Source organism: Pollachius pollachius (assembly GCF_949987615.1).
Source record: "Pollachius pollachius genome assembly, chromosome: 1".
NCBI lineage: Eukaryota > Metazoa > Chordata > Actinopteri > Gadiformes > Gadidae > Pollachius > Pollachius pollachius.
Genome location: NC_136934.1, coordinates 8,698,282 through 8,719,060, shown reverse-complemented (window position 1 = coordinate 8,719,060; position 20,779 = coordinate 8,698,282). Strand labels below are relative to the sequence as shown.

The 20,779-nt window shown below is 48.4% G+C and overlaps 1 protein-coding gene across 8 annotated transcripts in view; it reads left to right on the top strand.

The window, feature by feature from the left end:
* fbrsl1 (fibrosin-like 1) overlaps positions 1-19,259 on the top strand; it is a 250,091-nt gene extending 230,832 nt beyond the window's left edge. For 4 of the 8 annotated variants that reach the window (XM_079746814.1, XM_079746817.1, XM_079746816.1 and 1 more), the window contains 12 exons: positions 1,158-1,417; positions 3,206-3,459; positions 7,180-7,233; positions 7,458-7,553; positions 9,385-9,456; positions 10,065-10,094; positions 10,450-10,521; positions 11,290-11,422; positions 12,221-12,304; positions 13,694-13,777; positions 15,067-15,307; positions 16,726-19,259. In XM_079746814.1, coding sequence (XP_079602940.1) covers positions 1,158-1,417; positions 3,206-3,459; positions 7,180-7,233; positions 7,458-7,553; positions 9,385-9,456; positions 10,065-10,094; positions 10,450-10,521; positions 11,290-11,422; positions 12,221-12,304; positions 13,694-13,777; positions 15,067-15,307; positions 16,726-18,028 — 2,683 coding nt within the window. In that variant the 3' untranslated portion in view covers positions 18,029-19,259. Of the gene's footprint in view, positions 1-1,157; positions 1,418-2,809; positions 2,971-3,205; positions 3,460-7,179; positions 7,234-7,457; positions 7,554-9,384; positions 9,457-10,064; positions 10,095-10,449; positions 10,522-11,289; positions 11,423-12,220; positions 12,305-13,693; positions 13,778-15,066; positions 15,308-16,725 lie in introns of all 8 variants that reach the window. The other 4 variants (XM_079746815.1, XM_079746820.1, XM_079746819.1 and 1 more) reach the window with 4 other exon arrangements.
* Positions 19,260-20,779: the final 1,520 nt, after the last annotated feature.

The following is a 20,779-nucleotide window of genomic DNA, read 5'->3' as shown; positions in this document are numbered from 1 at the left end:
GTACCGCTGTGTAGCGTCTTAAGGGGTGACACAGTCCTCAGATAATGCAAATCGTGAATAGGTTGTAAGAACCTGTATTAGGATAATTTGTATGCGCAACTCATTGCTTTTTAATATAGAAGAGATTTGAGTGCATTTACTCAAAAGAGGTTAATATATGGAGCAGCCGACAGGCTGATCATCAGTCTGATTTTTAGGAAATCCCCTTTTCTTCCAACGCCACCAGGCGGGGGCTGATTGTACTAAGTCATCATTTGAAACAGCTTTTGTTTAGCTTTACTACTGCTCACTAATCAGGGTTTTAAAACAGGACGTTAATGACTGCTTTAGAAAGTCTATAGAAGGGATTCCTGCCTGCTGAATTGATGCTGCATTAGTTGCTCATTTAGCAACATTAAAAACTCAATTAATCTCATGATGTAGCCCTAATGAAAACCAATTAGGGTGGAAGTTTTGCTAAATAACCAATTAACAAGTGTGGCAGAGTTGGCTCTCCTTCTTCGCTCCTGCATGAAGAACTGTGTCACCTGTTTCATGCACAACTACTTGCTTGTTTGTTTTGATTAGTGCCCCTCGGCACAATGCAGAGGGTAATATAGGGAACTGTGCTACAATGCTAATATTAATACAATATAGTCCTCTGGGATCACAATTACTATTATTAGGTTATTGTGAAAACTACAAACAATGAATAATTCATAAATGTCAATATTGGTAACCTAGAAACGGTGCGATATCAGTGAGAACATATTTAAAGGAGACAGTACCTATGCTGTTGTATATCAGTGAGCGAGTAGCTATGCTGATTTATGTCAGTGAGATAGTAGCTATTCTATACTAATGAGATTGTAACTATGCTAACATATCTCACTGATTGACTGTACAATGTATATTGGGGATCCAGTAGCTATGGATCAAATATATCATTGAGATAGCAACGATGCTAACATAGATATATCAAAGAGGCAGCACCTATGCTAATGATAATAAGTGAGACACTAACAATGCTAATATACATCAATGAGCTAGTAACGATGCTAACATAATCAACGAGACCATTGCTATGCTAATCTATATCAACTAGCCAACCGATATGCTAATGTTTATCCTGTATAGCATGAGCTAACCTCTTCTCCTGTTCCTGTCCCCCCCTGCAGCCACAGAGGCAGTCCGGTGGGGCTCTCCAAGCACCACCTGCCCCCGTCCCCCCACCACCACCTCGGTGGGCTGCCCTCAGCCGCCCCCGCCCTGCCCCTGTCCATAGCCAACCTCTCTACCTCGCACTATTCCTCCTTACGGAGCCCCTCACATCGCCATCCGGCCATGTTCGCAAACCCTGCCCAACTGCAACCCCCGCCAACCTTACCCGCCAACAGCCTTGTCGTCCCTGGGCACCCTGCCGGCACCCCGTACCCAGGTGAGCTCACACACCTGCTGGCTGGCAGCACGCTAGTTAGCAGCATGCACTGATAAGCGAAGATGAGGTGTTAGATATAAATAGATCGTAAGTCTTGTGCACAAGCTATCTCAGGCTAACACCCGGTTGTGGCCACTCTCACATTTGAATCAATAATAAGGGATAGAAATGCATGTATCGTTTATGAATGCATCTCCCACAAACTGACAGCAAGTGTCTTAAGCAATTTTTTCTCTCTTCATCGAGAACTGTATTCTCTGTAGTCTATTTGTATAGACACGTAACAAAAAATATTTTATTTCTAATGCCTCGAGATGAGCTAAGCTAGCAATACACTTTAGGAAACAATATAGTTTACTGATCTGGGAAGTAACAGCTTCTGCTGATGTACTCAGAGGGTTCATTTCAGTATTACGAAAACAATTACTCAACATGTGTAGAGCCTGTGTACTAGAAAGGTATACTCATTGTAATGTCTTATATAATGGATGGTTAATGTTGTTATTGTTTGTGCACTTCCATAATGATTTTGCCCATATGCTGAACATGTTTAAGTTTGAAAGGAATACACAGTATTATCATGAGAGCCTTTCTTTCTTTCTGCTCTGTATGCATAGCAATATTTGAAACAAAATGGTAGCATAAGCCATACTTTTATGTTTATGTTTATGTTTAACAAAACCTTATGCGCACTAAATGCACATGTTCCCTCAATATCCACTTAGCACCAATATGCTTATGAAAGCTGTGCTTGCCGAGAAAATCAGTGTATTCCTTTTGATTTACCGCAGTGCATGCTTGGTGAGTCAAATACAGTTCAGAAATTCAGCCAGTTAGGAGTGCACCGCCTAGAGTGCTCCAGTGACCTCATCAGCTATTGAATATGGCATATATATATCATCACTAGCAATTGATTCCTGAGTTTTAAAATGCATTGTACACACTGAAATAAGTCCTCTGTTGTCGGCAGAGTTAGTCCTCTGTTGTCGCCGGAGTTAGACGGCATGTAACCACAAATCCCATTCAAAGCTGGTAGGAAGATTGGCTAGGTGATGAGGTCATTGGAGTCTTTGTGCAGACATCAAACGTGAATAATCATCACAACTGGAGACATTCAAACACAAAACACATCTCTTTTGTCGGCTTAGCTAGTGCAAACACAACAACAATGAATTATTTCTGTAATTTTCTTTTTCTCCCTGACAGTTAGGACTGTAGGGAATAGGCAGTTTGGGCTGTAATAAATCCATGTCTCCAGTGGTGATGACAGTTTCCCAAAATGTGTTCATAATTACCAGCCACACATTGCCTTTCTGATGGAGGCAGTGTTTGTGTGTGTGTATGTGTGTGTGTTTTCTGGTGGGATGACTCTTGGTTCTCTCTTGTCTTTAGATACCAGCCTGTTGATATCATTCAACCAACCAATCATGTATTGCCAGCCTCATTCGGGGATTCTCATTGGCACATTGTCACAGGCAACTCTCTTACCACCACCAATGAGTTCCCACGTAGAAAACCCTCACAGCATGAGCTGGAGAAACAGAGAATGCCAGGTGACTATTTCCTTTCTTCTTTTGTTGTGAAGACTGACTGGCCGCCCGTGCCTTTTTTTTTTTCTTGTGCCCCCCCCCACACCCTCCCTTTCCTCTTCCCCCTCCATATTTTTGTTCCGTTTTGGTTTTGGTTTGGTTTTGGCTCCATCCCCCCCTTCCTCCCCTCCTTTCCCTTGCCCCCCACCTCTCCCCTCCACCCTTCCTCCCCCCCCCACCCCGCTTTCCTGTCTTACAGAGCATGACCTCCTGAGGCAGGAGCTGAACAACCGCTTCCTGGTTCAGAGCTCGGAGCGGGGCCGGGGGCCGCCCGCCTCTCCGCTGGCCCCCGTGTCGCTGCTGAGGGCCGAGTTTCACCAACACCAGCACATGCACCAGCACCAACACACGCACCAGCACACCTTCACGCCCTTCCCCGCCAGTCTGCCCCAGGCGGCCGCCGTCCTAGCCCCGCCCACTGCACCACCCATGGTGCGTGCGCAAGCCCGAAATGTAAGGATAAGTAAAACGATGCCAAAGAAAAGCTCCCAAAGAAATCCCACCCCAAAGGGTTCACTTCCCGGACCCGACCCATCACCACCACCTCCCTGGCGCAAACACAAACACACCACACACACACTCACACCCACTCACACACCTAGCGATCCCACCTCAAAATGAACTGCTACTGGGTCTTTTCTTCACAAATAGCCTTCCTATCCCCCCGGGTAGATCACGATAGAATCTGTCTGTGTCGCGTCCAGAGTTCCTTTGTCTACTAGCTATCCCCCCCCCTTATACTTTACCTGGCTGGACCTCTTGGATCCATCATCCGACTGCACTTACAGCTCCATATACTATGGAAATGTGTACTTCATACCAGTTGAACCGTAAACTACATGATATAAAGCTGATGCAGGTGTCGGCCCTGCTTGTACTGACAGCGTCCGACATATCACAGACCTCACTTTTAAGAGCACTGCTTCTCCTCCCTCAGTCAGACTGAGCAGCAAAGTACAGTTCATTTTATGTAATCATCTCTCTTCCATCTGAACTTTAAGTTTGACTGCCTGGGATCTATAAGGAGAATTCCTGCCGGCATTTCTCCCCCCCCCCATTGTTTTCATACGGCCACTGCTTTCCATCCAAATAGTGTTTGTTGATGCTGGCTCCTTAAGTGGCACTTTGACCACACTCCACTTCTCCCATGGTTCACCCACACAGAGCCATCGGGTCCCTTTGTGGCAGCAAGTAATAGAGCGAAGACATCGCACTCCGAAACTGCTTTGATGGTGTTTGTTTAATTGCTGATTGATCGTAATGTCTAATTGCTACCTCACCCTGACGCCGTCATCAAACGAGGTTTGTGCCGGGTGAAGCGCACATGGGGGGGGCGGGCGGGAGGCAGAATGCTCCATCCATCATCTAAAATGCGCGGGGATCTCCGACAGTCGATTCAGACAGGACTCCCATTTGTAGCAATTTGGCATTACTCTAATAGAGCCGATCCATCACGTCCCCACCCCTGATCAAGAGCCTGTGGGCACATTAGCAGGGCGGGGGGGGGGGGTGGGTGGGTTGAAGATTATCCCCAATCCTTCATATTGAGAATCAAAGCCCTGGTATTTATGGCAGCGAGTCAGATAAACACGGATACTATTTGGATGGCGCTGCAGCCAGCGATTTGCACCGCCGATCTCTCCTCCTCCTCCTCTGCTCGGTGCAGACACGGCCGCCATTATTCATGCAACGCCTCTCTTTGAAGATGAAGAAGAGGTGTTTTTTTTCCTGCCCCTCTCTGGCGAATAATGCCATTATGCAGCCCATAGAGCACACACACACACACACACACACACATACAAGCGCACGCATTTGTAATCATTTGGTTTTGTTGTGTTATTACGAGGGGGAATTGCGTTGCCTTTAATGTTTTTTCTGATTTCTTTTTTCTTTTCATTGAAAATGTGTTTTTACTTAACTGATGTCTTTCCCCCCTTCTTTTCTTTCATCCCCATAATAACCCCACTGTTGTGTTAACCCTCTGTAATGCTCGCTTACCCAAGCATGAGCAATGTTGCTGGTGTGGTTGTTGTGGATTTTGTTGCCACTGGTTCTTCACAAGGGGCAGACTTAATATACTCCTGTACTCTCTCTCTCTCGCTCTCGCTCTCGCTCTCTCTCTCTCTCTCTCTCCCACCCTCTCCCACTCTCTCTCTCTGTTATCCCCGTCTGCTCTCTAGACACCCTGTGTCATCTCGGCTATGTTACAGCCCTCAGCTAATGGCTGTAATTAATGAAATTATGAAGCCTCTGCATTTGTTTATTGTTCCACGCCCCCGAGCAGCTGCCTTGCCAACCGAATACAGCCCGACGTCGCTCCCTCTCTCTCTCTCTGTCTCTCTGTCTCTCTCTCTCTCTCTCTCTCTCTCTCTCTCTCTCTCTCTCTCTCTCTCTCTCTCTCTCTCTCTTAACGGCCTCGCCGTTCCCGCTCGCCCTCGCCACGTCGCTCCGTGAGGAACACCCCTTAATTGTTATAAGTTGAAATATCAAGCTTTAATTATCCAAAGCTGTTTACGATAAAGCCGTGACAGGGCCATAAATTAGAGAGGCGGCGGTGCTGGGAGATTTTAACAAGCTCCATAAAGCAGTTCAGTAACCCTCTCCCGGTGTCGGACATTAAACAGAGCGGGGCCTTCACAAGGCAGACGACCTGTTTAATGAGCTCGGAAGTTGGCCCGCCGTTTCCCCTCAATAGGCTGTCTGTGTTTGATTTAGGCCCATTATCGGCCCCCGACAAAAACAGGAGGGGCCCCGCACCCGCCCACTCCCACCACCACCGCCGCTGCCCGCCACTCCTCCTGCACCTCCTGCACCTCCTGCTCCATCGGCGGCTGCCATTTTGTGTGCAGATGTGAAAGGGCCCCGCTTTACTGGCCGGCCCCTCTGACCCCCCCTCCCAAACCCCAATCCAACTCCCCCCCCCCCCCCCCCATGCCCCCGTGTCCCTCCGCAAACAGCCAGAGACCTCCACACTGGAGACATGCTCTCACTCACACTCAACACACACTCACAGAAACTCTGATTCATTCCCCCCTCGTTTTCCCCCGACGCCGCTTTATGTAAACCCAGAGCGTACGCACGCCTGCCAAGAAAAGTCCTGCCGAAAATACCCGCAAAAAAAGTACCTGCGAATGGTTTGTGTATTTGCGGATTCGGAATATGTTACTGTCAGTTGCAATTAGCTCTGGCGGCGAATAAGAAGGGCAGTATTGGCTTACATACAGATGAACAAAGTCTCTATTCATCTCTCTGTCTCTCGCTCTCTCTTTAGCGCTCGCTCTCAATTTCATAACCATTTATAACCAGTCCCATGCGCCGAGGACGTGATCTTTAAAGCTCGCATAAGACTTTTAGGCGACCGTAGGCTTAACATGTTAAATTCTAATTGTGATTATTCAGTTAGTGACAAGCTCTGCCTCAGAAAATGTTTCATTACACAAATCCAGCCTTTCAAGGTTATACCATTTTCACGCCGAGCTGTCCCAGATTAGCCACGAGCTGGAGCGAATGCCGTCTGCCCGATCCAATTTCAGCCATAAAAAGACAAATTCAAACTTATATGAGGACTTCTGTGTATTCCCTCTGTTCTTTTTTTTAACATGCAGAAAATGTCCCCAGTTTATAAATCTCTTTTCAAGTTTGCTACTAAATACCCTTCCTTAAAACACGAGCTCCTTTTATACGGCCGCTGCCTGTCATAAAAAAAAAACGTCCATAGCAATCACAAGCAATTACTTTCACATTGCTGCAAATTTTCCAGTTTAATGGAAACATAATTCGGCCGACTGTTGCTCAGACGGTTCTCGTAGACCGGCTTCGGTTTCCCCACCCACACCCCTCCGCTTTCTCGTCTGGAAAATCCATGCGGGCCCTCTTGGGTTGTACAGTCCCCTGGAGCGAAGTGCACGGACAGTTGAAGCCATTGAAGTGCCGATCTATTGAGGCCGTTGACGGTAGCCCATGACTGGGGCGAGCCAAACCCCAGTTCACCCCAGAGGGCCAATTCTGCTCTGTTTGCAACCCTGTTCTGTGCAGTGACTGAATCATCTGCTGGCTAAAAGTAGTTCTGTGAAGAGGTTGGCGGGTGTCACATGATGTTTTTTTTCTGAATTTCACATTTTACTAACACGTCTTCTTTCTTGTTTTCTCTCTCTCTCTCTCTCTCTCTTCCAGTTTGACAAATACGGCCCCAAACTGGACAATTCGTTCGTTCATCGACATTCAAACGTAAGTCATTTCTTTCAAACTGCCAGCCTCTGTATGGCGAAGCAAATATTCTAAAACCATAGCTTTGAATTTTGCCTTGAGATTGACTTCCTTTTGTTAAGTGCGTGTGGCTGTGTGTGTGAGTGTGTGTGTGTTGAGTCCTCCCATGTATGTGTGTTTTATTTGTCTATTATTTTGCGTTCAGAGTTCAGGAGCTGTTTTGTGTGTGTGTGTCTCTTCCCCAGTTCTTCCCTTCCTACCCCCCCACCATGCCAGGCATGCCCCCGCTGATCCCGCACACAGGACCCTTCAGTTCGCTGCAAGGAGCCTTCCAGCCCAAGGTCAGCCCCTAGCCTCCTCACCCCTCCTCCTCCACTCTCTCTCTCTCTCTCTCTCTCTCTCTCTCTCTCTCTCTCTCTCTCTCTCTCTCTCTCTCTCTCTCTCTCTCTCTCTCACTCCAGCACGCGCAGCAGCGCAACCCATGCATGGCCGAGGCGATGCAAGCGGAAATAAAAAAAAACACACTGCACCATGCCCACTTACATACACATACACACACACACTCAGGGACATTAAGAAATAAAGAGGAGACGTACACATCGTGCACTCTCCTCCTGACCAGACGTCTACATGGCTGTGACCCATAGTTGTAGACACTTGCACAGGTACAGCCATGAACACAAGCATTTTGTTTGTCTGCGTCTTTGTGTGTGTGCACGGGAGTGTGTAATGTCATACCTTATTAAGCACAAGCTTAATGCACTTTCACAGAGGTTGTTTTTGGTTGTGATTATGTTTTTTCCTCCTTCGATTGCAAGGGGGGGGGGGGGGGGGGGGGGAAGAGGCCGGCATAATCATGCATGAATTTCCCCAGCATGAATGTTAAGACTCACTTAACATTCAGGCCACGGGGGCAAGTGGCAGCCACAGCAGATACGTAGAAGGAAAGAACCAGGGGCCCGATAAGTCTCTCCAGGCCTCCCCCTCTCCCCCCCTCTCCTCCTCCTCCTATAATTGGGCTATGCAAAGCAGGTCTCTGATCCACACAGGCCCCGAGGTGGTCTGAGCCCTAGCTCTCACAGGCCTGAACCCAACCGTTCCGCGCCAAGCCGTGTCGAGCAAGATAAGGACAGGCTCTGTATGTCTGTGTGTGTGTGTGGTTGTGTGTGTGTGTGTGTGTGTGTGTGTGTGTGTGTGTTTTGCGGTGGCTAGGCAGCCAGTAGGGGAGAGGGGGATAGGGCAGGAGGGGGGCGAGAAGGGGTGTGTGGGAGGTGGGCTGCTTGACAGATCCCCAGTGGCTGTGACCCTGGTGTAAGCCAGCAATCAAAGCTGGCCTAAATCCGCTGGCCTTATTCACAGCGGGCTCTGTTACCGAGGAGTCCCCTTTTGTCAGAGGCCTCTCCAGATGGTTGGTGCAACACAACAGGCCTTGCTCTTGTGTGTCTAAAGCCCCCCCTTGCCTCCCTCCCTCCCTCCCCCTCCCTCCCCCCATCCCTTCCTAAGTATCCTTGAAGAGAGGCTGCGCTGGGGGGGGTCAGTGGAAAATAACACGGGTCGCCTTCCTGGATCTGCCAATCCTCGGTGCGGGGATGGATTAATAGGGCTGATCCAGGCACTTGGGCTCAAAAGGACTTAGCCGAGGTAATCAGAGAGATCTGGGCTGTTTCACTGTGGTCTGGCTGAAGGCCCAGAGCATCACTGCAGCAGAGCTATCGGTTGACGTCAGTGCTACAGTAGAGGTAGTGGCTAGGTGAGAGAAAGATGCTACAGAGCTAGTCCTGAGGCTAAATGTAGGCCAAATGCCTAATGCCGGCTCTTCGTTTTTCTATGAATACATATTTAGTTGCATTTATTTTTACTTTTATGGACAGGACATTGAAGAGATCCAGAAAACGGGGTTGAAGGAGAGAGGGAATGACATGTAGCATAGGACTGTAGGTCAGAATCAAACCTGGATCCCTACGGCACCCTAGGCCTAGGGGGTTGAGTCTACACATAAGGCCATCTCTTATCCCTGAACAGTCTGTTGGTGATTGATAGATTTAGAGTGCATGTTGTTTTTATCTTCAATATGCTCATGTTTTGTGTTCCTTTGTCTCCTCTCTCTCTCTATCTCTCTATCTCTGGCTCTATCTTTGTCTCTCTATCTCTGTCTCTATCTCTGTCTCTCAGGCATCCAATCCCATTGATGTGGGAGCCCGTCCAGGGGCAGTACCACACACACTCTTACAGAAGGATCCCAGGGTAAGTAGCTACTCGCATACCGAATCCCGAGTCACACACACTTTCTTCTGATTGGGGAGAAGAAAGAAAAGGCTACACTGCAATAACAACTGTGCTGGTCGACTCTGAGACGTTGTTATGCAGTGAAACTGTATTCACCTTCTCAGCCTCTTCCCGGCCACTGAAAGCAGGGTCTGACTCACTCACTGAGGGATGTGTCGAGCAGCAAAGTAATAACATTGTGAGAGAGTGGCTTTAAAACCACCAAACCCACCGTAGGAACAGAGACGAAAGCATCCCGTTCTAGGTTCACATATGAAAAACGTTGCAGGATTGGCATGGCTATCGGGTTTGAAATTCAAAGTTATTTTGAAAATGAACAGTGACAGAGGGACATTCCTTTTAAATTCAAACATTTGTTGTGTTATTTGTTATTGATACGTATACCAATATTCCACATTTGTTCTAATATTTTCCATTGTGAAATTAACAATGACTCTCTGTCTCTTTCTCATCCATCACTCTCTCTGTCTCTGTCTCTCTCTCTCTCTCTCCCTCTCTCTCTCTCTCTCTCTCTCTCTCTCTCGCTCTCTATCTCTCTATCTCTGTCTCTATCTCTCTCCGTACAGATATCAGATCCGTTCAGGTCGTCTGTCAGAGTAAGTTTCTGTCATGCCTTCTTGACTTCACCCCTTTCAGGCCTAGCCTCAGAGTACAAATAAACCATGTTGTATTAGAAAGCCCTGATCACAATGCAGTATGTAATCCCCTCCAATTCTTATTGGACTTGGAGTGAGGCAGACGGTCACTACTGGGATTATGGTCAGCGGATAGAGGTGTCTGGGTTTTCTGGGCCTTTTTATTTTATTACATTTTTTTTCTTTGTTTGTTTTTGTTTTTTGTCTTCCGATAAGTTCCCCCCTCCCCCTTTTAACTTGGCTTGGCCAGACAATAAGAAAGAGATGAATTGCAAGCGGTTGTGAGCTCACCATAAGGTCTCTCTCTGATTCTCAGAAACCTGGCAAGTGGTGTGCAGTGCATGTCCAGATCGCATGGCAGATCTACCACCATCAGCAAAAGATGAAGGTGGGTCAGAAGGATAGCGGAATGAGAAAACCAAGATTTTCAGATCTGCAATTTGAAACGTTGGCTTTCCCAGGGCCTAGTCGTAGACAGATACCATATGTGTTATGCATATAACATATGAACGCCGGCCCCATGGTTCTCATGTGGGTCACGTGGTGCAATGTCATAGAAAAGCTGTTCAATCTGGACAGGGGTCTAACCTAGGGGTTAAAGGTCAGGAGGGTTGGGTTTTGAGGGGAGGGGGAGGGGGGAGGGATATGCGCCATTCATTTAGTTAAATACTACCAAGGACTCATTAAGGGAAGTGGACATACAGAATAACACCAAGGACAGGATCCCTGTGTGCCCGGTGGCTGCGGCAGCCCCCCCGATGATAGAGTACCTGGCAGGGGGCACACCGCCTAATGCTAGCATTAGCTCCCCCCCACCCAGGGAAAGGACAGCGTCCCCCTCACGCACCCCCTCTCAAATTCCCCGGGGCTTTGCTGTCCCTAATCAGCTTACAGATGTTCTGTTATGACACCGTCGGCCATTGTTGCCGTGACTCGGCACGTCTGATACCCGAGCCGCTTTAGGGTCGAGGCATAAGCCCCTCCAGCGTAAGCCTCTGTTGCTGAAAGTGGCGTTCTCACTCACTGATCACTGACCCCCACTGTCACTCTCTGTGTCTCTCTCTCTCTCCATCTCGCTCCCTCTCTGACTCGCTCTCGGCCTACCTCTCTCGGCCTCTCCCTCGACCCCGTCTATCTGTCCATCTCCGTATAACAGCAGATGCAGCTGGACCCTCACAAACTGGACATGAATGGGAAGCTGGACCTCTTCAGCCGTCCCCCAGGCCAGGGGGTCTTCCCAGGGTTCCCCTACCCCCATGACCTGGCGCGACCCATGTTCTCCCCCTCAGGTCAGTAGACCCCATCCCCATCTCACACAATCTGCATTAGAGTTTTACGCATATATAAATGTATGAACGCATATAAATGGATGCCCGCCGTGTCGAAACAGCTCTTTTTACAGCAGTTTTAAAAAAAAAACACACATCCAGGGTATTATTCGGGGCTTTGGTTTCTTTCTTTTTTTTTGCATTTGTTTTGCGCCTTTCATGTTGGGTTCACATAATTGTAGTGCTGTTGTGGTAAATGTTTTGCTGGTGAGGGAGACAGCCATGAATATGCATGACTCTCATCCCGTAATTGTCGGCTCTACCCTGCGTTGGGGGGGCAACAGCGGGGCGATCAGCCTTTTACTGGTAATTATGCCGCTGTGTGTCATAGGCCTGTGTGTAATTGGTTCCTTCATTAACAATATCTGAACCACGGGCAAATTCACCACTTTAAGTTTAAAGGGTTGGCTTTGACAGAGCATCAAAGTGCCCATGAATTAGAGCTTCTATTTTCACATCTAGACACACACAGACACATCGTAAAATGGGACAATTTCAAATGATGAATCTTCTTCTGCTCACTTTAAGTCCATTTTTTCCGCCATCTTGTTGGTACTTAGCAAGTAGGCCTTTTTGTCGCGAAGAACGCAGGCTGTTTACATTAAATACATGGCTAAAGCAACAGGGATCCAAGGGTCACGGATAAGCCCTCTGCTTATCTCCTGTTAATCACGTGTTATCCTTAATGCCTAATTGAGAGATTAAGCGACACATTGATTGGTTAATACTTACAGTTTCTCTTTATCTTCCGTCTGATAGGCCCTGGCCACCACGCACCCTCCCCCTACGGCCCCGCCTCCCATCCCACTGGCTTCCTGCCCCCCAGCCACTTGGCGGGTAAGTGTAAGTAACCCATACTCATGTTTTCTTTTCCCTTTTCTCTACTCCTTTTCTTGTTGTTATTTTTATAGTTATTTCTACCGCACAACTTTCTGGACACGCAACCTTTACCTGAAAGGCGAGCAAAAGCAATGGTGATGATGGTAAAGTCTCAAAAAGTTTTAATGGGATTGTGCATCTTCTTTGGATCAAAGAGTCAATCTGCAACTTATTCTTTGGATTATGATGATTATTAGGATTTCAGAAAGCAAGCCAGTCAATGAGGGCTTGTAAAACATGATGGTGAATGAAATCAAACCCTTGGGGGGTTGTGGTGTGGGATATTTGGGTGTTAGACAGGTAAGCTCTTTAATTGCCGTGATTGTGTTCAGAAATTCCCTGGAAACCCCTGAAGCTTCCTCTGTAGCCAAGATATTGCTCTATGTATATAGTAATATCCTTATATAACATAAGGAAGGCATGATCTAATCATGTCATATAGATAATGTATTTATTATGATAATGTGTAATGTACTGGAGGTGGATGCTGATGCTGTACTAGTATTACAGCTGTTTATGAAAGGTAGGATAAATCAAAGGAAAGGAACAAGTCTGGTTACCAGGGTGATGTTTGTGTTCCACGGAGACGAGATACATTTTACATACATTATAAATAACCGAACACATGCTGTTGAGGCTGCTCATGCTGATTTTCATGTTGCCTGTAGCTAACAATATTTATGCTTTCATGGTTAAAAAAAAACAGAATAATTGGAGTAATGTTGTTGGGGGAAGATGTTGGCAGCATGGAAGGCAACACATTTTGGAATTAAGAAACGAAGAAATGAAAGAGAAGAGGCGTCGTTTATTGGGTATTGTTAACGCAACTGCTAACTTGGCATCAAGAGGGTTTTTCCTCGGTGGAATATTGTTGCACATTATGATTTCACCATTGCACTTCATGTCTTCATCGGTGGACAAGTGGATTGATGCATTCGTTTTCATGATGAATCAATCGATCTATATTTCTATGAGACTTGTTTTATTTTCAGATGGCCTGCTCTTCATCTGCATCCGCTCCGCCCCCCGCCCCCCGCCCGACTCTCCCCCCACCCAACCATAACCCATTCCCCAGCTCAGTTCAGCGAGTACACACACCAAACAAACAAACTCATTTTCCCATGAGGCAGTGCAGCTCCACAAGCCTCCCAGCTGGTTCAGAGGCGCGCTGCTCCGTTGTAGTGAGTGGGAGAGGGTCCAGCATCTGTCAGGCAGTATAAAATAAGAAAACAGCAACAGCTCGCTTGTAAGAGAAAAGCCGAGTGGGTGGGTAGCGGGGGGAGAGGGGGGGGGGGGCTTACTGTAGCCAACCCCCCCTTTTATTTTTGCTAATCGCTGTTTGGCATTTTACAGATCCTTTCAGTCGCTCCAGTACCTTTGGTGGCCTCGGCAACCTTTCAACCAGTGCCTTCGGTGGATTAGGCAACCCCACGCTTGGTAAGCGCCAGCCTCCACCACCACTACCGCCTTCCCGCTCCCCTCCTCCATCTCCCTCTACACCCATCTACCCAGCCTCCAACCCTACCCAGACCCTAACATACCCATACCTATCTTAGTCCCCCCCCCCCCCCCCTCCTTCCTGGATGATGGCCCTGGTTGCTGGAGCACAGAGAGAGCAGGGGAACTCAGCGAGACAGAGAGACCGCAGGGAGAGACAGCACAGGGAGAAAGGAAAACCAAGACACTTAGTTCTCGTCCCTTTGCCAAATCCGCCCAATAGCCCAGGCAGGACCACCAACACCAAACCCCTTCACACTCTCTCTCTGCATCCCCTGATCCCCAAGCCACAGTCCAACGGCCTGGCTCTAATCCGCCGGCCCTCCTGCCAAAAAACGCATCCAGGCCCGCTGTTTGCTTTCTGTTCATCTATTCATTATTCGGCGGACTTCCTCGTCGCACACCCCAGCAAAGCCTATCTCTCTATCTCTCTCCCTTTCTCTCGCTCTCTCGCTCTCTCTCTCTCTTACTCTCTCTCTCTCACTCTCTCTCTCTCTCTCTCTCTCTCTCCCTTTCTCTCGCTCTCTCTCTCTCTCACTCTCTCTCTCTCTCACTCTCTCTCTCTCTTTCTCTCTCTTTCTCTCTCTCTCTCTCTCTTTCTCTTTCTGTGTCTTTCTGTCGTCCTGTCCCCTGTTGCAGTTGTGCCCTGGCAGACGAGTTGCTCTGTGTGTTGTTAACTTGGAAATGAGTAATAGACAAGCCATTGAACGCTTAAGTCTCCCCCTGGTTTTTATTTAAAACTATATATTCTGTCCCATGCTCCTCATCCATTCCGATGCCCTGGGGGGTCCCGACAATCAGGAACATTGAATGAAGGGATGGGGAATTTTGATGCTTTTTTTGGCCCGCGAGCACGTACAAGTACAGCGAGACAGAGAGAGAGAGAGAGCGGTGAACTGTTTCAACGAGTGAATCACACATAGAAGACCGTTCGCTGTAGCAACAACGTGATCAGATTCATTCAAATTGTGTTGGAGGAGGATAGATTGCCATGCACAAATATACCTGGAGGAAATTATGACTCCGCATCGGTGGTAAAAAACAAATGTCTTTGTAAATTCCTTTACACAGGAAGTTCTGTATTCATTGCAAATGAATCAGCACATTACGAGTGATCGACGCCTATGAAGGAGCGTCGGTTACCCTTGCTCTGGGTCCATGGCAAGACCTAGCCATCATCCATTTCACTGACTCTGTCTCCCTTGCCACCCCCCTTGTCCCCTCTCCAGGCTCCAACAGCGTATTCGGCCCCAAGGATGGCCCCGGGAGCCTGGGCGGCTTCGGCAGCCCGCACCACGACACCTGGAACCGGTTGCACCGAACGCCGCCCTCCTTCCCCACGCCGCCGCAGTGGCCCAAGGCCCCCGATGGCGAGCGCAGCAGCTCGGCCAACAGCCACGAGCGCGAGAGGGAGCGGGAGAGGGAGAAGAGGGACTCGTCGGTCGGGAAGGAGGAGAAGGATAAAGACAGGTGGGTTGTTGTGGACCGGATTATTGTTTTTATAGCCCAGTTGTCTTTGGATTCGCTCGAAGCCTCTGCGGGAATGGACGGGCTCCCTCCCAGTGCATCTCCCTCACAGTAATGAGTCTGATTACGACATTGTCTGCATGTGTTGCCCTGTAACTGTCTGGCATTTCAAGCACAATAGAAACTAACCGTGTATTACCGCTGGCTGTTATTATGTATTACTCAGGGCTCAAAACTGCGACCGAAATTATTGCATTTGCCATTTATTATGTGGATGTGAGGTCATTTTTTCCAAACAGGGCCGTTGCAAAGCAGACATTTGTTGATGTCATCGTTTTTCCCCATTTCAATACTCAAACGGTCCCAATGTTTTATTGGAATAACATTATTACGAGTAATTGTGTGTTGAGGAAGTCTGTGGCTTTCCCATCCCCTTTGGTCTGAGTCTGATTTGGGCAGGGCAGAGATTGAATGCGTGTCACACACAGTGTTGGGCAGTGTCGCATGGCAGAAGGACAAATCACCTCGGAAGATACGATTTTGGGTCTCGTTTTGAGCAATGCTTGAAGCTATAGAGGGCTGTAGGCAGCCTTGATGTCAGGGGTAATTGTGTTCTGTTTCCAATAAGAGCATTCACACCATTGCTGGGAGTTAGAGAGCGGCTGTATTCAGCACTGGTTTGAGAGCTCTCATTGCAAAAACACACACTTAAGTTCCAGTTGCAAAACAAGGCAAAAATGATGGTATTGTGTTTCAATAAAATGCACGTCAGCGCTAGTGCTATTCAAGATAAAAGCAGGGGAAGAAAACACACAGACTATATAGCAGAAGGACGCACTGGAGGTAGAAAATCAAAATACCACCTATTCAATAATATCAAAATATTTATTTAGAGAGAGTACCCTTTTTCAGATGAATGTACACAGATGGCTAATAGGCGACAAACAACAAGCTATGACCGCTGCAAAGCGACGAAAAAAGGGGGTGCGACCAAATTTGTTATTGCCACCAAAGGAGAAAGTTAGCGGCACCAGTGCCACCAGGAGAAAGTGTTATTCCTGAGCCCTGTTACATAATCAGGGTTTCTAGGTTGAAAACTATTTTTAAGGAATTGCTGATGTCTGTAGGGCCCATTTTATCATCCTTTTCAGAGAAGTGTTAGTTCAAAGCATAAAATTCAACACTTGATTCAACATAGTGGAGCAATCGCAAAACAAACTGAGGTGTGAATATCAAACAAAACAAATTAAACATACTTTACATCTAAAACGATAGCATTAGCATTGTTCCAACATTCATTGTATTCAGTGTAACTGGAATATCATTCTTATTTAGTGTTAGGCACTTTGAGTCTGCACTATGTACGAAAAGTGCGATATAAATAAAGTTGCCTGCCTTTAAAACATCTCCTGTCCTTGCAGAGATTCTGTGGACCGCAACCGGCACTCCAACCGCTCGTCCCCCGCCTCGGCCCCGGTCAGCTACCAGATCAGCAACCTGATCCGCTCCACCAGCCAGAACTCCAGCGACCAGGGCCGGCACCACAGCGGCAGCGTGGACCGGGTCCGCGAGGCCGAGAAGGAGCTGCTGGAGCGCCATCGCGAGGCCTCCATGATGGCCGACGTCAAGGTGAAGGAGAGTCGCTCCCCGGGCAAGGACGCCATGGAGAGACGAGCGTCGGAGGACTCAATCAAGGCCGCCCACCGCTCCCCCTCGCCCTACTCCAAGGGCCTCATGGGCGAGCAGGGCGTGAAGATGATGGGCGGCCCCCCGCCGACGTTGAAGGACGGCGATCGCAAGGAGCCCCCGTCCATGGACATGCTCCACAAGGTGAAGAACGACATGAAGATCAAAGAGGAGCGCAAGGAGGAGCAAGAGGTGATGGTGGTGAGCTCCGAGCCCGCCCCGCACCCGCCGCTCCAAGCGCCCCCGGTGCCCATGTCTCAGGTGGGACACCCTCACCACCACCACCCCCCTCTCCAGCAGCAGCTCCACATGCAGCCGCAACGCGGCAACGAGATGCCCGGCATGCACGGGGTCCCCATGGCCCACTCGCTGCCCCTCTCCATGAGCGCCATGCACCAGATGGGCAGCCTCAACGTGCTGGACCGCGCCCGCATGGCGCCCTTCATGGGCGTCAGCCCCCTGGGCGCCGGCCGCGAGCGACTGCCGCACCAGGCCTTCCCCTGGGACCCCCTGAGGGAGGCGTACCGCAGCCTGGACCTGCAGCGCCGCATGGACTTCCAGCTGCGGGCCGAACAGAGCCACCGCTTCCCCAGCATGTACGAGCAGGAGCGGGCGTACCGCGAGCGCGAGGCCCACGACTACCAGCACCACGAGCACCTGCTGGAGGTGCGGCGCGAGCACGAGAGGATGCGGCAGCAGGCGGAGGAGCGCGAGCGCATCCACATGAGGGAGGAGCTGGACCGGGCCCGGCTCCACCAGCTGCACCAGTCCCCCATGGAGGGCCACCTGCCCCACATGGCGCCCTTCATGCAGCACCTGGGTGGGATGCCCTACCCCAGACTCAGCCCCTCCACGGGACACAACGGCCTGCTCAACAGGACGCCCCCCACGGCCGCGCTCAGCGCCCCACCGCCTCTAGTGCCCGCGGGCAGCACCCGGCCAGCCTCGCCCAGGAGGACTACGCCCCTAACCTCCGCCACCCAGGACCCGCGGGACTACTCGCCATCCCGCAACCCCAAAGAGGTGGAGGCCCGGTAGCTTCCTCAGGACGGACACAGAGGCCTCTGATGCCTTCGTGAGCCTAAATGCCTCCAGTTTGGAATCTAATGGTGAACCAAAACATGCTGCCTTTTCACCAGAGAACAGCAGATTTTGGCATCCGGGAGTAAATGGTATGATTGTACAATGTAGAAGGTACCTATGTGGGTCTGATTAAGCACATACCAAGACTCTTTTCAATGGACTGAGTCGAATTATGTCGGCAGGAAAGAAACGCAAATGAGTATGTTTATAGCCGGCTTAAATATTTGATAATTATTAATATATTAATCTGATACCTTTTTTTCGGCTATGTGCGAAAAGAGAGGTCCTCACATGGGTTTGTACATTTTCCTATCCTTGTTCCATGTATAGGTATCACTTTGATGACATGTATGTAATTTGTGCTCCAGTGACTCCAGTTTTGTTTGTTTTTCCTTGATATTTATCCCAGTTGATGGTGAGACATATCTATTATGGCCCACAGAAAGGACTGGATGTTTTTTGTTTGCGCCTTCTCAACAGTAATTTAACCTTGTGCTACCAAGATATCCTCAACAATGCCAATGTACACTGTTACATTACCGATTTGTTTCCTTGATTCGTTTTGCCTTCGAGGTATGCAGATGCAGATATATTATGAGGTCAAGGTTCAGTCTCTGTAAAGGCAAACTTGTGTAAATAACTTGTTGATATCTCCTCGCTGCAAAAATGGCCATGTAAATTGATCAGCCTTTTTAAAAATATTTCTAGAAAAAGAAAACTCAAATCAAACATTTCCCTGTTGAAAGCCATGGTAAAATGGATAAGCCTGGTCGTTGTCATGGAGACATGGTGAAGGAGCGTCCTACAGGGGCCTGGAAGGATCATCTGCAATCTATGCAAAGCGACGCAAGGCATCTTAAGGGTGGAAAAACCTGGATATTACGATGATGTTGGTGACAATTAAAGGACCTGCATCAACTTTGATTTTTTTTGCCATTGGAAATACATGGAGTTATAAACCCGAGGAGATTTCCAAGTCACAAAGTGGACCAGGAGCGCAAAGCAGAACGGAAGAACACTTTGAGTGGGCCGCAATAGGACTTTCTCTGTCAACCTTGTGGTGTTGTGCAGTTGTTTTTCTTAGACTCTTGTATACAAAACCAGTAGAGTTTTAGGCGTGCAAAAATGAAAAATGAACATTCATGGTTTAAAAATGTAAGGAATAAAGTTTGGACCTAATGTCTGACATGCTGTTTGCTAGTCATTTACTCTTCCGCTGATGCTGCTGCTGCCGAGCTCCTCTGGTGAGATCAGTGTTGCGGCAGCCTTCTGAGCGATATGTTGATTTAACAAATAACATAAAAGTCGCTGGGGGAGACAGGGCTTTATAGGTTTGCCGATAGTACTTTGGCCCAGCCCCGCCGGCGTTACTGTATTTGCTCATTTCGTATAAAAGCTATTACTTTAAAATCATGGAAGCAGCAGTCTTGGCCTGATGGGAGTGGAGCCCCAAACCCTTTCAGATCGTTGAGCCTTAATCTGTCATACATGGGCCGCCGAGCTCTCCAGAGGCGATTGATGAGATTGGGGAAAGCAATAGAGGGTGGGGACTAATAGGACATTGATTTTGTAAGAAAGCAGGTTTTGAGTGTTTGTGTTGCAGGTAAACGCTATTGACCGGCAGCCCGGCGGCATATTGACCCGCGGTCTGGACTCATTAAGTGGAGCAACAGTGGGGAGGAAGGATATCGGATGGTGAAGATGGTGGAGGTTCCTCTCTTTCCTCCAACTCTTACTCTCCTCTCTTTGTTCCAGAACTCATCTGTTTCGCTAATGAGACCGGACGGCAGTCTAGGAGTGGTTCAGGGAGGAAGGGGGGGGGGACCCAGGTGCCCAATCCGGCTTTATTGACGAGGTCTCTCACTGCCTGCCCAGAGATGGCCAATTCATTTTGATAATGCCCCTGACTCTCCATCTAGCCGCTGAGAGCCTCTGAGCCCAGCCAATCCTGTCCCAGGGCATCAGGCCGTAATGACAGCGTGGATCAAACCAAGGCCAGGGCATTAGGAGATGTTATTGAAAATCAATGGTGCTCCTCTGTCTCACACACTCTCCGGCAAGGTTTTTCAAAAGGCCCACTGGAAAAGACTGCCTGTCAGAATGGACCCTGTGCACTGGGAAGACTTAAATCACTATCACTTTCAATTGAGGCAGCCGGTAATTGAACCACATATTCCTCGACGGGTAGCATCTGTCAGTGGCTGGCCCCACTTTAGCGCGGTGTGCTTTTATTCCTAATCATCTAGTCAACAGCGGGTACTTAACCCCTGTTCTCATTATTGTACATCATTTTTTTTCTCGAAACTATAATTTGCCTGGCAACATTTATGTAAAAAAAAAAAAAAGAAAAGACCTTAAATTTCACCGGCACTGTCGCTTTGTCCTACACACACGCTCCTTTTTATAGTTGAGTGTGGAACAGCCCTCTGGAGATGAAAAGCACCATCAATTTCACTCATTGTCTGGCAAGGTCAATTTATTTCAGCACACAGTCCATCATCAGATGAGAATCAATTGACACATAGCCTGGTATATATCCAGCCCTAGGCAGGTTTTTACAACAGCTAAAAAGGCTGTTTCACAGTGTAATTCTTAATTTTTGTCAGGGGGTTTTGTGTGTGGGATTATGTATGGCTGGCACATACTATATGCTATACATTGTGAGGGTGGTATGGTAGCCGTTAATAGTAGCATGATTATATATAG